Source organism: Pleurodeles waltl, chromosome 8 (genome assembly GCF_031143425.1).
Source record: "Pleurodeles waltl isolate 20211129_DDA chromosome 8, aPleWal1.hap1.20221129, whole genome shotgun sequence".
Classification (NCBI taxonomy): domain Eukaryota; kingdom Metazoa; phylum Chordata; class Amphibia; order Caudata; family Salamandridae; genus Pleurodeles; species Pleurodeles waltl.
Genome location: NC_090447.1, coordinates 88,235,229 through 88,259,761, shown reverse-complemented (window position 1 = coordinate 88,259,761; position 24,533 = coordinate 88,235,229). Strand labels below are relative to the sequence as shown.

The 24,533-nt window shown below is 46.2% G+C and overlaps 1 protein-coding gene across 1 annotated transcript in view; it reads left to right on the top strand.

Moving 5' to 3' along the window:
• PGM2L1 (phosphoglucomutase 2 like 1) overlaps nucleotides 1-24,533 on the top strand; it is a 522,422-nt gene that overhangs the window by 155,667 nt on the left and 342,222 nt on the right. The window contains exons 2-3 of the mRNA XM_069203801.1: nucleotides 18,035-18,202; nucleotides 20,478-20,584. Of these exons, the coding sequence (XP_069059902.1) occupies nucleotides 18,035-18,202; nucleotides 20,478-20,584 (275 nt within the window). The remainder of the gene's footprint in view (nucleotides 1-18,034; nucleotides 18,203-20,477; nucleotides 20,585-24,533) is intronic.

Genomic DNA, 24,533 nt, shown 5'->3' with positions numbered 1-24,533 from the left:
CGACTGGATGGTTCGTCTGGATCTGCTGGACGCCTATTTGACAATCCCGATCTTTTCCCCCCATCGCTGATTCTTGAAATTTCGATGGAGGCATCAGGTCTACAAATTAAAAACCCTACCTTTCGGACTGTCCCCAGCTCCTTGGTGCTTCACCAAGGTCCTCAAACCGGTGATGGAGACCTTGAGGGCTCAAGGTTTTCGTCTGATAGTGTACTTGGACGATATCCTTTTAATGGATCAATGTCCAAGCTGCAGGTGGCAGTCAACTTGCTGGAAGACCTGGGCTTCTCATCAACAAACGCAAGTCCTTGTTAGTTCCCGCTCGTCAGACTACTGTTCTTATCTTCAGGATAGACTCAGTGGCCAGATCCTTGAGTCTTCAGGTGTGGAAGATTGTGAAGATCTGTCTGGAGCTTCGGAAGACATTGTCAAGAACTTCCACTTCCCTGCGACAGATAGGCCAGGATAGTAGGCTTGTTGTCCTCGTCCATCCAGGCAGTCTTCCCGGGGCCACTTCACTACATGGCCCTTCAGCAGCTGAAAGCCTTTTACCTTGGCAGGGATCTTCAGTACTCGGAACAGGTTCCCCTCACCGATAAGGTGGTGGATGAAATGAATTGGTGGTTACTGCACTTGGAGGTCTGGAACGGCTGTGCCATTTTTGGTTCCGACCCGACCTGGTAAATAGAATCGGATGCCAGCAAGGCGGGTTGGGGCACACATTGCGGGGGCCTCTTGTACAGGAAAAAGATAGTCCACCATGGAACGGATGTTGCATATCTGCTGCCTGGAGCTCATGGCGGGTGCTTTCGCGATAAAGTGCTGGATAAAAGACTGCATTCGCTGTTCTGTCCTCTTGAAGATGGACAATCGCCTGACCGTCAGGTACATCAACAAACTGAATTTCTTGGCTTCCCTGGCATCCAGGGGTCCGGCATATAGAAGTGTGAACTCATATAGATCAGCAATCTCGGCGGGTCATTTTCCCCTGGAGGATGCCCCGGTAGGGGAACATCCTCAGGCTTGCAAGCTGATACGGGGTATACGTCTGTCTTTACCACCAGAGCTGCGGTACTCAGCTTTGTGGGACGTCAATGTGGTCCTTAATCTTTTCTTTTCGTGGCAACAAAATGAGTACTTATCCTGCAAGGAGCTATCGGCCAAGCTAGCTATGCTTCTGTGTTTGGTCTCATATTGTTGGGTATCGGACATGAGGGCCCCGGATATTTCGGGCCGCTCCTTCACTCCAGAGAAGGAGACTTTTCTCCATTTCCAGACGTACAAAAACAAACTCAAAAGTGGTTTCTTATCCATCATTTGAGGGTTTCCCGAAGCTTTGCGTAGTGCGTTGCCTTAAAGCTTATGAGCTGATGACAGACAAGTTCAGACCTCCTGGAGAGCGACAATTGCTTATCTTCTTTAAGAAACCTCATAAGGCTGTGTCGTCGCCCACCATTACGAGATGGGTCCGTTGGATCATGCAGGAGGCAGGCATTAGCACCGCAATCTTTGGGGCTCATTCCGTACGAGGCGCGATGGCCTCGAAAGCATTCCACTTAGGTGCCCGATTGGAGGATATTATCAATGCAGCAGACTGGTCTTCGGACTCTGTTTAAGCTGTTTTATTTCAAGCCGGTTCTGGATATGGCTTCACTGGTCGTGAATAAGCTTTGAACAGGCATAATCATCGCCTCTGGTCCTGCCTTAGAATTCAAAATGTCCTAGTAAGCATCAAGGAATGTTTCAATTCTATTAAGAACACGGAGGGGAGGATTATTCCCACCTGTGTTTCTTCTGTAACATCATCTCTCAACCCTTCTTCTCTCGTATCCTTTTGCGGAAGGGGTGCTTGTCATATGGTCTAAGTAATCCTTATGTTCTTCCTGGGATAACATGCCTTGCGGGAAGGGCAGCTATGTAAAATTAACAGTATGTTCATGCTGTATACTTCTTTCTTGCTTTGTTGTAGTCTTAAGAAGATTAGTTGTTCTGTTTGCTTGGTCTTTAACAACAATTAGATCACCAGCCTTTTCTTTGTTTATCAGGGAACAATGGTTCCAAACGAGTGACGGAGACCTAGCCTTATCCTTGCAGTCAAGAAAGAGGACGTCACAACGGCGACGACCCGGACGTAGTTGATGGGCCCTGCAGGGAATCATGGGAGCTGAAGTTTTTCTCCCATTGTTTATTGGGAGTTGTAGTTTGTTTCTCGCGTTGTTGAAGCTGCTGTCCACAAATAAAGAAAAGAAGGCATAATCCTCGTCTCCGGGTCCTTAATAGAATTGAATCTTTCCTTCTTACTAGGACATTTTTTCATTTTCCTTTGCATCTGGGTTGAATATTTGGAGAAGGGTTTCTGTTTTCCCTTTCTAGCTCCAAGTGTTGTTGGAGGGTAGCTTGTTTTTATCTTGAATGAACAAGGTTTTGAAAAAAGAGGTCAGTAGGATACATTTTCTATTCTGCAAATTTAGTTTCACAAACATCCATTTTTTTTAATTTATCTTCGGGGGATTTTGATGAAGGTGTTAAGTTGGTGATATTAATTTGGAGTTGAGTACTAGATGTGTATTAACAAATATGCACTTGTAAGCCATTGACCAGACCTCCTTCAGAGGCTTCATATAAAGATTGAATAGAGTTGGTGTTAGTATGGACCGTTTTGGTACTCCATATTGTACTGGGAGTGTTTTGGAGCAAGAGTCTTCAGTTTTCTGTCTTAAGCGTTAAAGAAAAATCATTGTAATACTTTTTGAACACCCGTTCAAGAATTAGGGGTTTCTACGAGCTTCAGATAATCAATGGTGTCAAATTCTGATCTTAAGTCAAATATTGTCAGCAGACTTCCATTGTCCAACATGTGAAGGATGTAATTTATGATCTTTACAGTTTCTTTGGTGCAGCCTCTGCTGAAACCACACTGGTGGACTGAGCATAGTTTTTCCTGTTGTGGTAACACATTGAGTCGGTTTGCCACACATTTTGTGGATAGTTTTTCTCATTCAAGGAAGGTTAACCACTGGTCTATAACTGGATAGTGAATTTTAATCTGCTGCTTTTTTTCAATTGAGGTGCGATACAACCCAGTTTCAAAGAGTGAAGTAATTTGCATTCAAGAAGTGAGGAATTTACAATAGAACACCACATTTTGGCGAAGACAAGTTCATGTAATGAGTGAGGCTGGTAGATGATTGCCAGCATAATACGTAGGCTTCAGCATCTTGCTCACACTTTCCACTTCTACTTCATTTAGTGTTGGAAACCGAGGCCTCCTTGTTCTTTGCAAAAGTCTGGGGTTCAATTTCCAAGTTAAGGAAACTGCACCATATATGGTAATCAGCTAATCACTGTATCCCAGTCGATCTAATCACGAAGTGCGACATGCTAGTAATTCAGTCCCACTTTTACTGAAACTATTAGTGTCTGAATGCAAATTATTATTGCCTTTAAAGTTGATGTTGGATGAAGAGGTCACACATGGAATGATGCCTTGCAAAACCCAGTGGGTAATTTGTAAATGAATGAGTGCCTGCACCCAAAGCTCTGCTCTGAAGGCCGCAGCCAATGCTAGTAAATGTCAGCATGCTGATTACCAAGGTTGTGTAATCTTTAATCCACCCCGGGCTTCTTTAAGCCACTGCTAGACACTCCCTGCCTCTTTACCTCACTCCTGCGAGTTCCTGCTTTCTCCCTTTCTGAAAGTTTTTCCATCTTTCTCTTCCTTCTTCTTTCCCCTTTGTGTGTTTTTCCCTCTTACTCTTTGGAAGTGTCTGAAGTGGAAAAATAAGTACTGGGCTTCAAAAATGAGTGCTGGTGTCCCCCACTTGCAACCACTGGCTCAAATGAAGTACTGGCAAAACTGGATATGTGGCCTGGTAAATTGTGTTACCTGCATAATCATTTATACCGGAATCGCAATTGTGTAGTCCATACCCTTTTAAAAAAAAATTCAGGCAGGTGAAATTTGCGGGAATATGTGGAGTGAAAAAGAGTAGAACATATTGGTGCATGTGGGTGTTGGTGCAGTAGCACCATGCTCTGCATATTATATCTTATTTTAAGGGCAAAAACAATTTTCACATTTTATTAAATTTCAACCACCTCAGAGACGGACTTTATCAAATGTAATATTTATTGCATTTAGTCATGGAGCACTCATAATTGGCCCTAAAAGCATACTTCAACATTTAGTTTGCTTTTTGGAGAGATATTACATAGGTTTATTGACTACAGTTCTCATTCTCCGCTTTTGCTTCACATGCATATTAGTATAGCTTGACAGAAGAGCAATAGCACTATTGACATCAAAATGCTTTCACCTATGAGACTAGATAAAAACTGTGTGGACAAAGGGAATAGTGCAAGTAAATACATCAAGGAAGGTAGATACTGGAGAAGTTAGAGGAAGGGACAAGTGGGTAAGTGCCTGAAGTGTTTGGTAATAGTGATGGTGATCTGTTTTGTAAATGGTTGACAATAGCAAGGGTCCTGCTAATGTTCTTGCTCTGGGACCTTTAAAAGCATGTCAAACTCATACTGCAATGGTCAGGATGAGACATTTTATTATATATCTTCATAGCTTTGTATGGCTTTGACATTACTAAAGCTATCTCTCCTACTTAAGGCCTGAATTATCTTTATGTATAGGGCCTGATGTTTAAGTGCTTCAATAGAGAAATGTATTTATAATTTAATTGTCTCATCCTAACCGTTCCATGTTGCAGCTAGTAATCTACTTAGGAAATGAAAGTGGATGGCAGCAACAGGCAGCCCGATTCATTAAAAAAAGGAGTTTCAAAATGCAATCCCTAATTACTTGAATTACCTGTAAAACCTTTGGATTTTTAGCCAATATCATTCAGCAGAAAAGTACACTGTTTGGACTTATTTTTAGTATTTGCTTAGGAAGAATATCCTATCTAATAGTCTCTTTTTAAAGCTATCTAGGAGACAGTTGGGCTTGATTGGCAAGTAGGCTTCAGAGCTCCCCATAAGGCTGAAGTTCTGAAGTCGAAGCACTTCTTTACAAAATTCTATTGCAAAATGCTCCTTCTGATGGATACAACTACCTGTGGATTCCTCACCTAATGAATACTCCCATGGCGCCAGCATTCAACGGAAATCTTCTTCATAGTCTCTGCACGTCGACGAGGACGTCACTCTAGCCCACGCGACGCCGTCTGACGTCATACAGGCAATAAGAGGTCCTCGACGACGTGCCGACGTCAGTTCCCTTTTTTCCGTGCATTCGAAACGGTTATCTTCGAGGGAGCAACTGTTACTTTCGTGGTTACAGTGTATTTTTTGCTGCGTAGTCCTTCGCTGCAGTAATAATGTCGCAGAGAAAGTCGGGTTTTAAGCCTTGTCGTGAGTGTGGGGGCAAGATGTCAGTTACGGATCCTCACTCCGACTGTCTTTGGTGTTTAAGCTCCGACCACGACGTCTCGACTTGCGATTCATGCCAGCACATGAATCCAAAGGCCCTCAAGGAACGTGAGGCGAAGTTGTTTATGGCGAAGTCGAAGAAAGAAAAACATCATAAGAAGTCTTCTTCGCCAATGCATCGGCGTCATCGAGACTCCCGGCGCCGTAGAGAATCACGGCGCCATTCGAGCAAGGAGACTCGTTCCCGGTCTTCGGATCGGCGCCGGAGGACTTGGGAGGTCAGTCCCACGGTCACGCCGCATCCATCGACGCCGTTGCCCTCTCCGGCGTCACCGATTTCACCTGGACAGGCGTCAGTGATTGAAGTGGTGCAGCCTCTGGTGTTGTCCCCGGCGTCGCAGACGTCGAGGCCGGTGTCGGTGTCGCCTTCGATACAGGCACCCCAGTATCCGGCTTTTCCCACCCCTGGAGCCGATAGTACCGCATTCCTAAATGCGATGTATACCATCTTCCAACAGATGTCTCCAGGGGGTGCTCCGGCTGGCCCTTTGGCCTTTTCATTGGGTGATCCTGCGCCTCTACGGCCGGCACCCTTTATGCCCTTTCTCCCTTTTGGGAACGTGGGCTCGGCGCCGGTGTCGGCGCCGGTGGCCGCTCCGGTGGCTTCGGAGGGATTGGCCCCGGAGATTTCCATCCCGTCGACGTCGGGATTTCGTCCTGTGACTCCGGTGGGTCCATCCGCTCCGAGTGCTCTTTCATCGGCGCCGAAGTTACCTGTGGCGCCGGACGCGGCGTCGGTGGCTTCTGAAGATCGGCGCCGATCTTCGGCTTCAGCGGAGGCATTGTCGACTCCGCGTATCGAGCAGAGGCTTCATTCGAGGAGACGTGCTCTCCGTTTATTAGAGGAGCAGGAGTACCAACGAGTCCTGGAAGAAGGAGAACTAGAGGACTCGGGTGATGGACTGCATGGTCTAGATACAGCCAGTGGGCTGGACACTTCCCCTGAGTGGGATCTTTCGTCTCCAGGGGAATACACGGAGGAGGCTGCTTACTTTCACGCAGTGGTACGGAAGGCAGCTAGTTTTCTGGACCTGCCTTTGCCGGTGGCAGAGACAAAACAGAACCTTCTGACAGAGGTTCTTCATCCGGCCTCAGCTGCGGCAGAGCCTCTATTGCCCTTTAATGACACTTTGCTGGATCCGGTGCTAGAGGTGTGGAAGAGACCAGTATCTTCCCCAGCGGTTCATAGAGCCGTAGCCAGGAGGTATCGAGCTGCACCAACTGACCCTGGCTTTCTTTCTAGGCACCCTACACCGGAGAGCTTGGTGGTGCAGGCCTCCTGTTCATCCAAATCAGCGCCTGGTTCTTTCCCGACGGTGCCTGGGGACAGAGACTCGAAGAAACTGGATGCGCAGTCCAAGAAAATCTTTTCGTCCTGCAGTCTGGCGTTGAAGGCCACCAACGCAACTTGTATCCTGGGGAGATATATTCATGCTCTTATGGATGACATTTCCTCATCATTTACGGAGCTTCCCCAGGGTCTTTTGGATGTTGTTTCAGATGCCCAGGCTGCTGCGACCCAGATTATTCAGTCTGGGCTGGACACGACCGACTCGGTGGCCAGAGCAATGGGCACGACTGTGGTGGCAAGGAGGCAGGCCTGGCTCCGTAATTCGGGGTTCTGATGGATACAACTACCTGTGGATTCCTCACCTAATGAATACTCCCATGGCGCCAGGATTCGACAGAAATCTTCTTCCTAGTCTCTGTACGTCGACGAGGACGTCACTCTAGCCCACGCGACGCCGTCTGACGTCATACAGGCAATAAGAGGTCCTCGACGACGTGCCGACGTCAGTTCCCTTTTTTCCGTGCATTCGAAACGGTTATCTTCGAGGGAGCAACTGTTACTTTCGTGGTTACAGTGTATTTTTTGCTGCGTAGTCCTTCGCTGCAGTAATAATGTCGCAGAGAAAGTCGGGTTTTAAGCCTTGTCGTGAGTGTGGGGGCAAGATGTCAGTTACGGATCCTCACTCCGACTGACTTTGGTGTTTAAGCTCCGACCACGACGTCTCGACTTGCGATTCATGCCAGCACATGAATCCAAAGGCCCTCAAGGAACGTGAGGCGAAGTTGTTTATGGCGAAGTCGAAGAAAGAAAAACATCATAAGAAGTCTTCTTCGCCAAGGCATCGGCGTCATCAAGACTCCCGGCGCCGTAGAGAATCACGGCGCCATTCGAGCAAGGAGACTCGTTCCAGGTCTTCGGATCGGCGCCGGAGGACTTGGGAGGTCAGTCCCACGGTCACGCCGCATCCATCGACGCCGTTGCCCTCTCCGGCGTCACCGACTTCACCTGGACAGGCGTCGGTGATTGAAGTGGTGCAGCCTCTGGTGTTGTCCCCGGCGTCGCAGACGTCGAGGCCGGCGTCGGGGTCGCCTTCGATACAGGCACCCCAGTATCCGGCTTTTCCCACCCCTGGAGCCGATAGTACCGCATTCCTAAATGCGATGTATACCATCTTCCAACAGATGGCTCCAGGGGGTGCTCCGGCTGGCCCTTTGGCCTTTTCATTGGGTGATCCTGCGCCTCTACGGCCGGCACCCTTTATGCCCTTTCTCCCTTTTGGGAACGTGGGCTCGGCGCCGGTGTCGGTGCCGGTGGCCGCTCCGGTGGCTTCGGAGGGATTGGCCCCGGAGATTTCCATCCCGTCGACGTCGGGATTTCGTCCTGTGACTCCGGTGGGTCCATCCGCTCCGAGTGCTCTTTCATCGGCGCCGAAGTTACCTGTGGCGCCGGACGCGGCGTCGGTGGCTTCTGAAGATCGGCGCCGATCTTCGGCTTCGACGGAGGCATTGTCGACTCCACGTATCGAGCAGAGGCTTCATTCGAGGAGACGTGCTCTCCGTTTATTAGAGGAGCAGGAGTACCAACGAGTCCTGGAAGAAGGAGAACTAGAGGACTCGGGTGATGGACTGCATGGTCTAGATACAGCCAGTGGGCTGGACACTTCCCCTGAGTGGGATCTTTCGTCTCCAGGGGAATACACGGAGGAGGCTGCTTCCTTTCACGCAGTGGTACGGAAGGCAGCTAGTTTTCTGGACCTGCCTTTGTCGGTGGCAGAGACAAAACAGAACCTTCTGACAGAGGTGCTTCATCCGGCCTCAGCTGCGGCAGAGCCTCTATTGCCCTTTAATGACGCTTTGCTGGATCCGGTGCTAGAGGTGTGGAAGAGACCAGTATCTTCCCCAGCGGTTCATAGAACCTTAGCCAGGAGGTATCGAGCTGCACCAACTGACCCTGGCATTCTTTCTAGGCACCCTACACCGGAGAGCTTGGTGGTGCAGGCCTCCTGTTCATCCAAATCAGCGCCTGGTTCTTTCCCGACGGTGCCTGGGGACAGAGACTCGAAGAAACTGGATGCGCAGTCCAAGAAAATCTTTTCGTCCTGCAGTCTGGCGTTGAAGGCCACCAACGCAACTTGTATCCTGGGGAGATATGTTCATGCTCTTATGGATGACATTTCCTCATCATTTACGGAGCTTCCCCAGGGTCTTTTGGATGTTGTTTCAGATGCCCAGGCTGCTGCGACCCAGATTATTCAGGCTGGGCTGGATACGACCGACTCGGTGGCCAGAGCAATGGGCACGACTGTGGTGGCAAGGAGACAGGCCTGGCTCCGTAATTCGGGGTTTTCTGCAGATGTGCAGTCACCCCTATTGGATCTCCCTTTTGATGGGGACAAGCTGTTTGGCGCCAAGGCAGATTCGGCCTTGGAACGTTTTAAGGAGAGCAGGGCCACAGCCAAATCGCTAGGACTCCAAGCTCCTCCTTCCTCTGCCTCTTCCAGGATTTTCAGGAGGTTTCGGGGATTTGGGCGTGGCTCTTCCTCCTCTTCCTTTCGGGGGAGATTCCAGCAACCTGCCTCTTCCCATCCCTATAGATCTTTTAGAGGGAGAGGGAGGGCCCGCACCAGAGGAGCCTCTCAGCAGCACTCTGCCTCTTCCTCGTCCTCTGGAGGGGTGCAGCAGGGAAAGCAGCCTTAGGCTTCCACCATTTCCCACTCACTCCTCTCCTGTAGGGGGAAGATTACAGCATTTTCTCCGCAAGTGGAAGACTATTACAACGGACACTTGGGTTCTCAGTATTGTGGGAAAAGGCTACACCCTTCCCTTTCGGGAGTTCCCGCCCCTCATCCCGCCCCGCCCATCTTATTGTTCAGAAGAACACCTCCTGTTGCTGGAACAGGAGGTACAAGTCCTCCTTTCAAAGGGCGCGGTAGAGTTGGTCCCAGAGCAGGAAAGGGGTCGAGGTTGTTACTCAAGGTATTTCCTGATTCCCAAGAAGGATGGTCGGTTGAGACCAATCCTGGACCTGAGGATCTTGAATTGGTTCCTCAAACAGGAAAAGTTCAAGATGCTGACCCTAGCTCAGGTGCTTTTGGCGTTGAACAAGGAAGATTGGATGGTGTCTGTCGACTTGCAGGATGCTTACTTTCATATTCCGATACTCAAGTCACACAGGAAGTATCTCCGGTCAATGGTGGGATCGCAGCACTATCAGTTTGCGGTCCTTCCGTTTGGTCTTACTTCAGCACCTCGAGTCTTCACGAAGGTGATGTCGGTGGTTGCGGCAGAGCTCAGAAGGAAGGGGATAGCAGTATTCCCTTACTTGCACGACTGGTTGATCAAAGCCAAGTCGCCGGAGCTTGTGTCGCATCATCTGCAGTCAACGACTCAGTTGTTGTTCGACCTGGGTTTTTCGGTGAACGAGCCCAAATCTCACCTGGAGCCCTCTCAGCGCCTCTTGTTCATAGGGGCAGTACTGGATACAACATTGAGTCGAGCCTTTCCTCCGCCTCAGCGGATTCAAGATATTCAGGAATTGGTTCCAATGTTTCGAAATGGAGCTGTAGTTCTGGTCCTCAAGGTCCTTCGTCTGCTCGGTCTGTTTTCCTCCTGCATTCTGTTGGTCACGCATGCTCGCTGGCACATGAGGGCTCTTCAGTGCTGCCTCCGAAGGCAGTGGTCTCAACACAAAGGAGATCTAGAAGGTGCTGTCAAGATCTCCAGAGATGCTGCTGTGGACTTGAAGTGGTGGATTGCGAGCAACAATCTTTCACAAGGAAAGCCGTTCGCGCAGTCGCCACCAGTGGCCACGGTCATAACGGATGCTTCCACTCTAGGGTGGGGAGCTCATCTGGGGGATCTGGAGATCAAAGGCCTTTGGTCTCCAGAGGAGCAGATGTTTCATATCAATCTGTTAGAGTTACGGGCTGTACGTCTGGCTCTCAAGGCCTTCCTCCCTTCCCTTCGTGGTCAGTCGGTACAGGTCCTGACGGACAATACTACCACGATGTGGTACGTAAACAAACAGGGAGGAGTAGGGTCGTACCTTCTCTGCAGAGAAGCTCTTCGACTATGGTCCTGGGCAAAGGACCATCAGATTTGCTTGGTAGCAAATCATCTGGCCGGGGTCTTGAATGTACGTGCGGACGGTCTCAGTCGCCAATTCTCGGCAGACCACGAGTGGCGTCTCCATCCAGATCAAGCCTGTTTGATCTTCAAAGGTGGGGGTTTCCTCGGGTAGATCTGTTTGCCACTCTGGAGAACGCGCATTGTCCGTTATTCTGCAGCCTCCAGTATCCGATGCAGGGAGCGTTAGGGGACGCATTTCAAATAACCTGGTGCGGCCGGTTGCTTTACGCGTTTCCTCCCATACCCTTGATTCCTCGAGTATTGAGGAAGATTCGCCAAGACCGGGCGCTAGTCATCTTAATAGCTCCGGATTGGCCAAGGAGGGTGTGGTACTCCGACCTTCTCCAACTCTCAATGTGCCCTCCGCTCCGTCTCCCTTTCAGGGCAGACCTCCAGTCGCAGGGGCAGGTTCTACACCCCAACCTCCAGAGTCTGCACCTACATGCCTGGAGATTGAACGGGGCAACCTGAGTTCCTTCTCTCTCCCGCCTGATGTAGTGGATGTTATATTAGCGGCCAGGCGACACTCCACTAAATCTATCTATGCTAATAGGTGGTCTAAATTTGTTGCGTGGTGTGGAGAGAGGCAGATTGATCCCTTACATGCTCATCTATCGGACGTTTTGTCTTTTGCTCTCTCTCTAGCGCAGAAAGGTTGTGCAGTGGGTACCATTAAGGGTTATTTGTCGGCCTTGTCAGCCTTCATTTGTCTTCCAGACCAACCATCGTTATTTAAATCCCCTATTGTTATCAGATTCTTGAAAGGTCTTCTAAATAAATATCCTCCAAAACCATTCGTTATGCCGCAATGGGATTTGTCCTTGGTCCTGACTTTCCTTATGGGGTCCCCTTTTGAGCCTATGCATTCTTGCCCCTTAAGGTATTTGGTTATAAAAACAGTTTTCCTGGTAGCTATAACATCTGCAAGGAGAGTGAGTGAGTTGCAGGCCTTATCGGTAAAGCCCCCTTATACAACTTTTTATGGGGATAAGGTGGTGTTGAGGACCAAGGCTGCTTTCCTCCCGAAGGTTGTTTCATCCTTCCATTTGGCTCAGACAATTACTTTGTCCACGTTCTATCCTCCGCCTCATCCTTCTAAAGAGGAAGAAAGACTGCACCGTCTGGACCCAAAGAGGGCGTTGAGCTTCTTTATTGATAGAACAAAGGATTTCAGGCTGGAGGATCAGCTGTTCATCGGGTACGTGGGCAAGAGGAGAGGAAAGGCAGTCCACAAGAGAACACTCTCCAGGTGGGTGGTTCTTTGCATTAAAATCTGTTACTCTTTGGCAAAGAAGGACCCTCCTGAGGGCATTAGAGCTCATTCCACCAGAGCTAAGTCGGCCACTTCGGCCTTGGCCAGGGGTGTTCCTGTGGTTGACATCTGCAAGGCCGCAACTTGGTCGTCCCTTCACACTTTTGCGAAACATTACTGTTTGGACTCTGAGGTCAGAAGGGACGGCCATTTTGCATGGTCAGTGCTGCAGGATTTCTTGGTTTGACCATTTAGGCACCCGCCACCGGGCGTGGTACTGCTTTGGGACTCTATTCATTAGGTGAGGAATCCACAGGTAGTTGTATCCATCAGAAGAACGAGTTACTTACCTTCGGTAACGACTTTTCTGGTGGATACATTAGCTACCTGTGGATTCCTCACGGTCCCACCCGCCTCCCCGTTGCCTTTCTGGTCTTACCAAGTAATCCTTGAGTGCGCTCCTCTTGGTCTTCAAGGTTTTAATAGACGTTGTATATATGGATACGTGTGTATATTATCTGTATATATATATATATATATGTATATATCTTTGTGTACATACATGATTTGCATATATTTGTTCGTTATATTAAATTTACAGCTATTCATTGCAATATTGTGTATTTTACAAGGTTATGGGATGTTGCCTTGCTCTTTCATTGCATTGGGTGGTTGTTCTCATGCACGTAAAAAATGTTGGTACTGACGTCGGCACGTCGTCGAGGACCTCTTATTGCCTGTATGACGTCAGACGGCGTCGCGTGGGCTAGAGTGACGTCCTCGTCGACGTGCAGAGACTAGGAAGAAGATTTCCGTCGAATGCTGGCGCCATGGGAGTATTCATTAGGTGAGGAATCCACAGGTAGCTAATGTATCCACCAGAAAAGTCGTTACCGAAGGTAAGTAACTCGTTCTTTTCTGCAGATGTGCAGTCCACCCTATTGGATCTCCCTTTTGATGGGGACAAGCTGTTTGGCGCCAAGGCAGATTCGGCCTTGGAACGTTTTAAGGAGAGCAGGGCCACAGCCAAATCGCTAGGACTCCAAGCTCCTTCTTCCTCTGCCTCTTCCAGGATTTTCAGGAGGTTTCGGGGATTTGGGCGTGGCTCTTCCTCCTCTTCCTTTCGGGGGAGATTCCAGCAACCTACCTCTTCCCATCCCTATAGATCTTTCAGAGTGAGAGGGAGGGCCCGCACCAGAGGAGCCTCTCAGCAGCACTCTGCCTCTTCCTCTGGAGGGGTGCAGCAGGGAAAGCAGCCTTAGGCTTCCACCATTTCCCACTCACTCCTCTCCTGTAGGGGGAAGATTACAGCATTTTCTCCGCAAGTGGAAGACTATTACGACGGACACTTGGGTGGTTGTTCTCATGCACGTAAAAAATGTTGGTACTGACGTCGGCACGTCGTCGAGGACCTCTTATTGCCTGTATGACGTCAGACGGCGTCGCGTGGGCTAGAGTGACGTCCTCGTCGACGTGCAGAGACTAGGAAGAAGATTTCCGTCGAATGCTGGCGCCATGGGAGTATTCATTAGGTGAGGAATCCACAGGTAGCTAATGTATCCACCAGAAAAGTCGTTACCGAAGGTAAGTAACTCGTTCTTTTGGTCCCCTGTTTTTAAAGTGTTCCAGGCTGGGGTACTATTACAATCCTCTTCCTCCACGCTGCATCCACATTTCTCCCTCTGAGCTGCGTGCAGTTCAGATAGGTATTTTCCATCCCCCCTACCAAAAGCTAATTCCACCACTGAGCATAGTGACAGTTACTTGATATTCCTGTTTCTCTCTGAGAGAGTACAGTCTGCCTTTTTGATTTCTCTTATGTAAGAAACGTGATGAAGTGCATTGATTCCAAGCTTACCTGGAACAAATTGATCAGCTTGTTAGCCAGCCCAACATTCCGTTTTTTGTAGAATACAACTCTGGAGTATCCTTACTAGTTCCCCTTCCCCACCCTAAACAGTGTACTTGATGCATAACTCTAAACCCATTTTGATTACTTAAATAATATTTACCTGTGTGCACTACAGCATGTGTTATTCGATTCTCATTGCAGAGTGCAAACTTTGTAGTCTTGTGCAAGCTGTAGAGAAGCAGCCCTACAAGGTAGAAGTGAGAGACCATAACATTTAGCCTTCTTTAGTTGCCACCCCAGAGTCAATGGGTCTACATAAAGAATTATGATTCAGTCCATTTTACCAGAGCTAACAAGTGCTAAAGTGCTTGTGCTCTCTCCATTAAACATGGTAAAATGTGGCTTACACCCAATTGGCACATTCAATTTACTAATGAGTACCTAGCAAAGGGGTATTACATCTACCCAAGTCCTGTAAATTAAGTGTTACTAGTGGACCTGCACCACTCATTGTGCCACCCAGTTAGGTAGCCCTTGAAAATATGTCTCAGGCCTGCCATTGCAGCCTGCAGTGCAAATCGACCTGGCAAAATAAACCTTTTGCAGGGCGTTTTCAATACAGAAAAGGCACATTTAGGGTAGACCCCAAATAGCCCCTAAGACAGGGTTCATTCTATTTAAATGGTAGGACATGTGTTTTTAAGTTGTACAGGTCTTTGTAGTGAAAAACTCCTACATTTGTATTTTGCTACCGTGAAGGCTACCTCTCCCATAACATAACATTGGGTTACCTTGTTACATTTAATTAGTGATAACTTTTTTTCTGAATAGGTGTTTGGTCTGAAAAGAATTGCAATTTAAAAACTTCTCCCAGTTCTGAAAATGCCACTATTAGAAATTGGCATTTTCTTGTCATAACCATTTGGTGCCTGTGTCCTACGTCACATGACTGTGAATAGCTAGCAGTTGACTTTGTGTATTCTTCTCCGATAGTGAGACAAAGGGGGACTAGATGTTGGCATGATGGGCCATCCTACTGGATGGGTAGGACAGAACTGTTCCCTGTCCCATTTACATTTCAATGGGCTGCCTTCAGCACACTTTTAAAGGATCTTGACACAAGCCTTTTGTCACCCTAAACCTCTTGGAGCCTGGGCAGGGGAAGAAAGTAACATCCCAGAACCAGATGTGGGGGCAGCCCAGACGTTTCCCCAATTCAAAGGCTGGCACCACGTATAAATATCGGATTCTCAGACCAATTCTTCAGTACACACCTGGATCTGCAGAGAACTCCCAAAAGGACTGCCTTTTGTTCCAGATGACTGCCATGCTGCTTAAAGCCTGCCATGCTGTTTAACCGGGACTACCAGAGTAACTCCAAGGGACACAACAAGCTCTAGAGACCTTGAACCCTGCTCCTGGGCTCGGTTGAAGTGAGTCCTGACCCCAAAGTCAGGCCTCGAGAAATCTACTAGCCCACTCGCTATGGTGAGTCAGATTTCATCAAGACGAGCTATTTTTAGGGCCTACTTGACCATTCTGGTGAGCTGAAAGTGAAGGAGCAATAAAGATGCCTTTAAATCTTGTTTTTATCTTGGCATTCAGAGATAGAGGTCAAAACACATATTAGTTTCTCTGACTGTGAAGCTAAAGAGTTTTGGAAAGTGAACAGCATGATAATCAATTGTACTGTGCAACCCATGTGAAATGAAAGGCTGTAAGAGTTCAGGCTTTTTTTTTTTTTTTTTTAACACAGCATTGAAATAGTTAAAAAGTGAACAGTAGAAACATTTAAAAGTATAATTCAGTAGTTATGGAGACACATTTTTGTAATTCTGTGTGGTGAAAAAAATATTTTTATAGGAGGAAAACAAATCCGAACACTTTACTTGGTGATGTGGAAATATTTGTGCTGAAACCCAATTTCCAAACATCGTTTATGTGCATTATAGTTTTATCAGTAAAACTGCATGGTAGTGGGAACGTTTGTGGCCATTTCTAAGGAAAATGTGCTGTCTGTAAATGAAAGTGCACCAAAACATCATTCTTCATTAATATATTTAATTAAAGTTTTTTTGGTGCTTTTTTTTAAACATGAACTGGGAAATATGCCTGCCCTGATATCAATGCTAGTAATGAACTAAGGGCCAAGCCAGGCTCATGTGTACTGTACATGTGGGCTCAATTCTTATTATAAATGGAGCAAACGACTAGTCTAAAAAACAATTTTTTAAAGTTTTGTTTTGTACACCAGAAATGGTGAACTCACATATTTGAAGGTGCTCTTGTATGCGATAATTAAGTAAAAGACGACCCCATAAAACAAAATATTTGCCTACGATCTAACAATTTGAGACCAGTGTATGGGTCATGTTCATTAGTTAGGTCATGTAGATTATTCAAGTTAGTGGACCTGCAGGTCAAGTAACATTTTTATGAGTTTTCGAGGCCTGCAAGTGTTTCCCATTCAGTCCCGGGCCATTGGGTGTGGTATGGAGGGTGCCCCTTCTGATGAACCCCAAAAGTTGGGACTTGAAAAAATCTTTCTCCATAAAGTGGCCTGGGAACTAACCGAAGCCCGTGACCTACCCGCTTGCGGACCCGCCCAAGGTACATCGCCATTTGGCCCAGCTTCGCAGTAGCTCCTGCTATGTTCTTCTCTGCAGCAGCCAGTCCTGTTTATCGGGACATCCTAGTAATGGTATCCAACCTGGTGGAGCTCTAGTTGGCTACACTCTGTAGCTTCTTCCCGCAGGAAATCTTTTACCTTAAAAAAAAGTGAGGCAGTCCAAATGTGGAATGTCGTCCAGCAGCTCCTCGACAACGCTTCCTCTGACACCACTGACTGCAATGACCTACTGAAATTTACCTTCTCAGTAACTTTTCTACAAAATTATCTCTAAATCCAAAGGTAAGCTGAGACTGGGCCTAATCCACCTCGCGGAGCCAAGCCATGCTCCATTGTGGTCAGCTGTAACTTTAGACTTTGCTGCAGTATTGCTTAACTAGATGCCCGCTTTCAGAGCTCTGATCTTTTAAATGTTAGTTTTCACTAAAAAGTTTAAAAATTCACAACACAAGTTCTACTGATTGGAATTGATTAATTTGTTATTTTATTTATTAAATTCTACTCTTTTTTTTTTTTTCTAAGTTGGTGTAGGATTTGTCTTGTGTTTTCACTTTATTACTGTTTGTGTGCTGCATAAATACTTAACACATTGCCTCTAAGTTAAGCCTGACTGTTTTTGTGCCAAGCTACCAAAGGATTAAGCATAGGTTAATGTAGTGATGTTTGTGGTTCACCCTGATCAGAATAGTGGTTGTTGCTTGAGAAGGGTGTTAACTTCCTCAATCACTAACCGAATTTCTTACACATACTGTACTAGATTCAAAAGCAACTATTCCTTCTTTCCATTTTCAAAAGAGACAAAATCAACTGAAGACGACAACAATTTCAGGATAGTGTTGGAACAACTACCATCAGACTTTTCATGAAAGTCTGTCTTAAAAGGTTTGCAGTTTCAATAGTTTTTGTTATCGTCACTGGCTGGCCTGGACCAGTGGATGTGTTTGTGCATCAATCTGTGGATAATACTTCCCTAGAGAACTATTGTTAAAGGTAAGTAACCCTTCTATCTACTTGCTTCGTCAAGAGATATCTAGGCCTTTATGCTTTCCGTGACTATTGAATTATCATCATGTCAGATTTCCTTTTCAGACAGCCAAATGCTCACCCATATGGCCGTTGTGGGTTGGTTCTGACATTACCCTTGCTAACCCGAACCTTTGCTAGTTCTCGTTTGTGTACCGTACACCATTACTGCTGACCAGCTAACCTCTGGCATTATTTGCCATGCTCCAGGTTTGATAAATGTACTCCACTAAGGACTCAACACTAGTTACTGTTAATGTTCACCTGCTGTATTCTGAGAGTAGAGCATCAGCCAGACTGGAAAGCTAAATTAACTAAAGGGCATGAATGTAAAAGTGTTTTTGTTTAACCACTAAAAATGCACCTTCATAATTTCTGACCCATGCATCAACTAAACACGTTTTTTTTGTTTTGATAGAATCCTAGAACAAGAGCCCAGATTGAAAATCTGTTGCTCGATGGTAAAGATAAAGAGCTCCGCGAACGCCTGTGTCGGAGGATGAGCTTCGGGACAGCAGGGCTTCGCTCCGCTATGGGGGCAGGTTTCAGCTGCATCAACGATCTCACAGTGATTCAGACAACACAGGTACGCGGCGTTGCTTGCATACTTGTTGATACAGGGCAACATTTTAATGATCTTATTTCATGTCGTCACAAAAGCTTGGTCAACCAAAATCTTAATTGTAGAATATTCACTGATATTCATAAACATTGGGCATCCCTTCCTCTGTGAGGGGTCCTGGAAAACTTTTACAAGACTTTTATCGTTCTTTGTTTTCAAGTATATGTATTTCATATCCGAGTGCTATTTTGTTTGTGCCACCAGTGATTATGGTGCTCTCTCTCCTTCATTACAGTTCGCTCTTCTGTATTTTCATGACACATTCATCGACAAATACCTTTATTTAACCCTTGTAAATGTGTTCATGTATGTATGGCTATTTGAACCCTGCCACCTTTTTTAAAAAATATGTCCATTTAGCAGGCTGCTTCTCCCTTGGTCTCCCAGTGTTTGATAACTTTTCCTGCACAAGCTCCCTGGCTGGATGAGGTGATTGCAGGATCTCAGAAATTCTGAGGGGGAACTAATCGCTCTGGTCCTTTTGAGAATTCGTTGTGGCTCATTGGACACGCAACACACAGCATTCCAGTTCTCTCCCTGGGTGACATGTCAATGCGGAGACCAAAGAGTCAGCAAAGGCAGTCTTGCGTGCTTCCCGTCCCAGCAGGACCTGGCTGAGTTGTGTTGGATCGACTTAAAGTATGTTCAGGTGCCATGAGAAAGAAGCAAGGTGATCTCCACAGAAACCAGCTACTGATAGCGTTTGCCCAACTCTTGGGATTTGGTGATGCTGGGAAGCAGAGCAAATTTTCTATATCTTTCGGACCATGTACTTTCCACGTGCTCTCAGCTGGCTCATCCATGAGTGAGTGGGGAGAGCCACACCCCCATATGCATTAGGGGATACATGAGTTAATCCATAACCATTCTACACTGTTGTGGTTTCCTTCGAGTGATCAGAGCGGCAGACCAATTGGAGTTATGTGTTGCATTGAAATGAAATAGAACTATTCCCCCCTCTTGGAGCTCCTCCCCTTAGAGGAGATTCTTACAGCTAGTAAGAGGGCCTTACTTAAATCAATCAGTGGATTTCATGGTGGTTTATGATATTCCTGTGTAAGCCAAACTGAAGCTAGTAATAGAGCGATGGTGTTCAAAATGCCCTTGGGCTAGTGGATGTGCTTCATGAAACCTTGACACACAATAGGATGAAGGGACACTCGCCTCTAAAGGATGTGGGCAAGTTTAGAAGTAGCACTGATGAAAAGGGTATGAAGGATCCTGTTGAGTCAGCTGTCTGCAAAGTCAGTAACAGACTAGATTTCACTCACAATGCACACTGGAGTACAGCAGCAAAATGCAAAGCCTTGGGGCGCTTCACCACCCCCTCAGTGCTAACTCTGACCGGCACCCAGCCTCCAAAGCAGAAGGGAAAAGGGCTGAGCACAAATTGTGTCATGGACACTACTCCAGTACACCCTCGAAGTCCAGGTGCTCGATGACGAATTATCACCGGCACGCTGACCATCAGCATAGAGGTCAACATCAAGAAAGTCTATGTTGGGAACCAGGCTGGCATGCGATCTGACACTGAATCGTGTGCAATTTAAAAGTCACTACCAAGATTTTTAATGCCACGGTCTACAATGTAAACAAACACTACAGTCCTTTCGTTTTGAGTAAGCTGTATTTTTCCCCTTCTCTTAAAAACATCTCTACCTACTAGAATGTAAGAGAAAAATTGTCTCTTATCCTTTTGTAAACTGGTTCTGTTATTGCTCATCCTTTCCAATCCTAGGCAGGCTTCGGAAATGTTTTGCTATGTAAGTGGAGGGGAGAGGGAAGGGTCCAGGTTTAGTGTATGAAAATGTGCGCAGTTTACTTGATGTTGCGAAGTAGCATTGATGAGATTATTCTACTTGCGTGATTCCGGAAACTGCACAGTTCTGGGCAATTAACAAACATTTGTGTATTAGCAGGTTGTATTTTGCACATTGACTCTTAGCGCCAAGTTTACCAACTGCTCAGGTGTTCATTAGACTCTGTACCAAGTGAAGAAATGCATCTTTTTCATGGCGCAGCTTTGACAATTGAAGAAAGAAAGCATCCTTAAGGATAGTTTCCAAATATCTTTCAGCTCCATCGCTGGCGCGCATGTATTACCTCCTGCGTTGCATGTCCACAGAGTCCGCAGCTAGGGTTATTACAGCAAGAATGATGCATGCTTGAAACATAGAATGGAAGCTTCACATAAGGACACCGACCGTAACTATCCGCATGTGTTTCTCCCTTGCTCCAGGGGATGTACCGATACCTCGGCCGATGCTTCCCTGACCTGAAGGAGAGAGGTCTTGTGATCGGCTATGACACGCGGAGTCAGCAGTCCAGCGGCTGCAGCAGCAAGAGGTAACGAGCGCAAGTATCTGAAAACATGTAGTTTGCTTCGTCTTTCGGTTTCTCAACCACTGGAAAATGATTATTTATGAATCCATTTGGTGTGTTGCACGAAGACACGACTGTTTGGCTAAAGGAAATACAATCTTAAGCAACTAAGGATTCAGTGTGTGCTCTAGAAGGAAATCTACGCTTTTAGAACACAGAAATGGAGAAGTAAAAGGGAAAATGTATACAGGGGAAGATTCTTTATATTTCAAGTGACTTGTTTACACGGGTATAATTGACCCCCAACCTTCAAACCTTTGTAATATCAGTAAAGTTACAGCCAGCAGTGCTTCAGGATGTGTCCAATTTATAGTCCCCTCTAGCGCGTCATCGCTCTGGTGTGATCCTGCACAATGGCTCTCTTTAGCCTTAGCCTCATAATTCAAATAACACAAAGTTGTAAATAGACCAACAGGTCTGATGAAGATATAACCTAGGGTTGGACAAATCAAACAATTTATGGTACAGTAGGAATGTCATGTGGGCGTGCGTGCATCTAATATACACATTTTTAATTTATGGATAGATTACGACAGACCTGAAGCTTTCCAATTTGACACTCCTCCTGGAACCCATAGATTTGTGGTGGCAGAAGCCATTCATAGAAATAAGTATCTTGTGAAACTGACAAATTGCACTTTGGTTCTTTTTGAAAACTAGAAAGAGGCCCACATTTCATAAAAAGCAATATATCTTTGTGGTATCTGACCTATGAAAGGTATCCCACAACTTCTGATGTCTTTTGAAACGGGAGTTGCTTGTGGGATGAGGCTCCTAATGTAATTAATACTTTTGTATTTTAAGGCTTCGTTTGTTCAATGACTGTACTGTGTACTGTTTTTCCCCAAAGGATGTTTTCTGGAAGTTTTATTTTTTTAAATGATCAATTATGCATTTGATTTTACAAAGTATACTGTGGTAATTGCTTTTCATTTAATCGGTACTAACAGCGCACAGAAATTCTAGGACTAAGCTAGCTGGGTGTTAATAACCATCTGTATTGGATGAATAGCTGAAAATGTTTCTATTGATCATGATGATCAGTGAGTGGATGAGATTAGGCCCTGTAAACATATTACATGCCGCTCAAATTTTTTGTTAGTTTGGAGAATCTACTTCAGTGGAAAAAGTTAACTAAATATTGCAAATTTTACAATAACAAAAAGCCAATAGTGGAGGAATTTCAGAGGAAAATGTTGCAGTGGGTTTTTAGATTTTTTTTTTTTAAGGTGGTGGAGGTGGTATTCCTTTTTAACAACGAATTCAAAAGAATGTAAAAGTGGGATTAGAAGATAATTGGAGAAAGAAATTTGGATTCTGCAACGTAGGAATCTTAATTGAAGTCGTAACATTTTAATAATTCCCTTCTGCGTGTGGGCCCCTGGAACACTTCATAATATGCATATCGTTTCCTATGTCAGTAGAAAGGGTAAAGAGTCCTGCATGCCCATTTATTGTTGCGCGCTCTCTAAAAGCCTATCATAGACAGGCTTTTCTGAAATTTTGGCCTGTAATACTAAAAACCCCTTTCTTCACACTACATTGCAGTACCTACAATACCACTTTCTCCCTAGATGTCTAAGAAATGAAGAAAAGCACAGCCTGACATGATTACATTAGAATAATTCATAAGACCTCTTGTCTCCAGGAGCTTCCATTGCTTCTGATGCCTTATACTGGCAGATGCCTCATAGTCATTAATTCCAACTTGTGTGTCTGAAATCATGGTACTAGGTATTTTCACACCTATTTATTCAGTGAAATGTCTGTTGGAAACCTAATTGTTCTGGTTTTGCTTGGCATCCTTTACATCTAGCAAGAGCATAACACATTTTCTTTGCTTTCTTCAGATGTTTCGTTTCTGAATACAATTCTTTTTAAGTAAGTGACCCTCTTGTGTAAGGAATAAAGCTGCCTCAGACCACACCAAGTGTGTGTAGTGGTCATGTTTGAAGACCCTAGGGCAAAGGAGAAAGATCCATCCATGGGACACTACTTCCTCTACAGAGTGCCGCCTTCTCTAAAGGGCTCCAACCGATGGAGATCCAGAGAGAGAGATCAGATTAATGTGAGAAATCTTAGAAACTAAGTAGTATCATTCTCACCAACAGCTATTTCAAACACCATAGAAGACCACAGCCTTGCCGTTGAGAGCATTTGCCCCGACATGGTTATCATGAGGGTTCAACATCTGCAGCGAGACACTGTCACCATTTTACTAAGTCTTCAGCATTAAGCAAAGCATTGAACAGCATCTCCCTTGCCAATGACATTGAAACACTTCAGACAAACACCAGCATCCCCTTCACAGTCAATCTGATAAATACAGTCCGCTGCATTCCAAAATTCTTTTATGATGCTCCCGAAGTAGTCACCTCCCAACATCACCCAGATTGTGACCGTGTGGCTCCTTGCTAACATCACTCCGCTGAGGCAGTGAAGAATGGAGCTTCATATAAGCGCCTCCCATGCATGCTGGCATGAGTTCCTTTCTTTTCACGCTTTCAGATGCAGACCTGGAACTCTGCTTCTGTTTTTATCTACTCTGTCAAATGATAGTTTACTTGGCAAAAAGTTTCTAGTGTGCAAGGGAACGTCACACCCTAAAACTACAGGGATTACGCCTTGTCAGGACTATTGCAAACAGATGTCTGTGACCGATCCTCACGCTGTGTGTGTTTCGGTTTGGCCTGCAACAATGACACCCAGGTAAATCCAGAGGCCATTAGTGAATGAAACGCTTTGTGGCAAAACTCCAGGTTGAAGTTAAGAGCGTGGACGTGTTTCTCGAGTCATTCCATGGCAGAATACTGTCACAGTCGAAGTCTTTGGGTAGGTCCAAGAAGAAACATAGCAAGTGCAAGTCGGACTGAGCCCATGCCTCTTTGGTTCTCCATAGAAACTGCAAGGCACTCACCATATCTCCATGTGTTGCTCCCATTCTGCTGAGGAGCTATTCTGTTTTTAGTTCAGATGTACCAGAGTATCTGGGTCTGTCGGTGATGTGGCAGCAGGTCAGAGCCTTTCGAGAGGCTATACTGCACATCTTTGGCAGGATTCTGGCTACCTCTGGTGCACCTTCTGGCTCCAAGAATCCACTGGGCCTCCAGTTTGGTCACCACTGGTGGGCCCAGGCCTAGATCTCACTGTGGCACAGTCCGTACTCAATCCCTAAGACTCAGACACTATTCCTCTACAGCGAGTCATACACAGACCTTTCCCCAGATTTTTGGCTCAGACTACAAACAGAGACAACCATGTGGAGATGACAATGAAGGTGATGGGGAAGAGGTTGTTACCTGTTATGTTGAAGACAGTTTGTACATGAATGGACCCACAAGTTGCCAGTGGGTTTGGTACCTCATCTAATGCAGGGTTGAAGTACTCCCTTCGACTCCGAGGACCTCCTACAGAAGAAAATACATCTTTTGCCACTGTGATTCAGACCTCCACCTCCCCACTATGGAGATAAAAACAAATGTCTATACTAAGATCCTTCATCCTGGCCAAGCACCGATGAAACTACTTCTGCCTTTCAACGAGGCCCTCATGCACTCGGCAGTGGAAAAAACTGTTCCGGCCTTCTGGTCAATTGACAGGTCGCCTGTCACCATAGATTAGCTCCAGGCAACCCTGACTTTTTAACTTGGCATCCAGACCCGAGAGTTTGGTGGTGCACACGTCCACCATCAGAGTCGAATTGAATGCCTTTCTGATTGCTCCTCCTGTTGTGGAATCCAAAGACATGGAAACATTTGGCAAACAAATGTTCTCCTTGCCAGCCTTTGGTTGAAGTCAGTCAACACCAGCTGCTTTCTTAGATTCTAATCCCTAGGACTTTGGGAGAAGGCCTTCACTTGCGGTTCTGGAAGACTTATGGGCTTCATGGCCCAAACCATTCAAGATGGCAGAG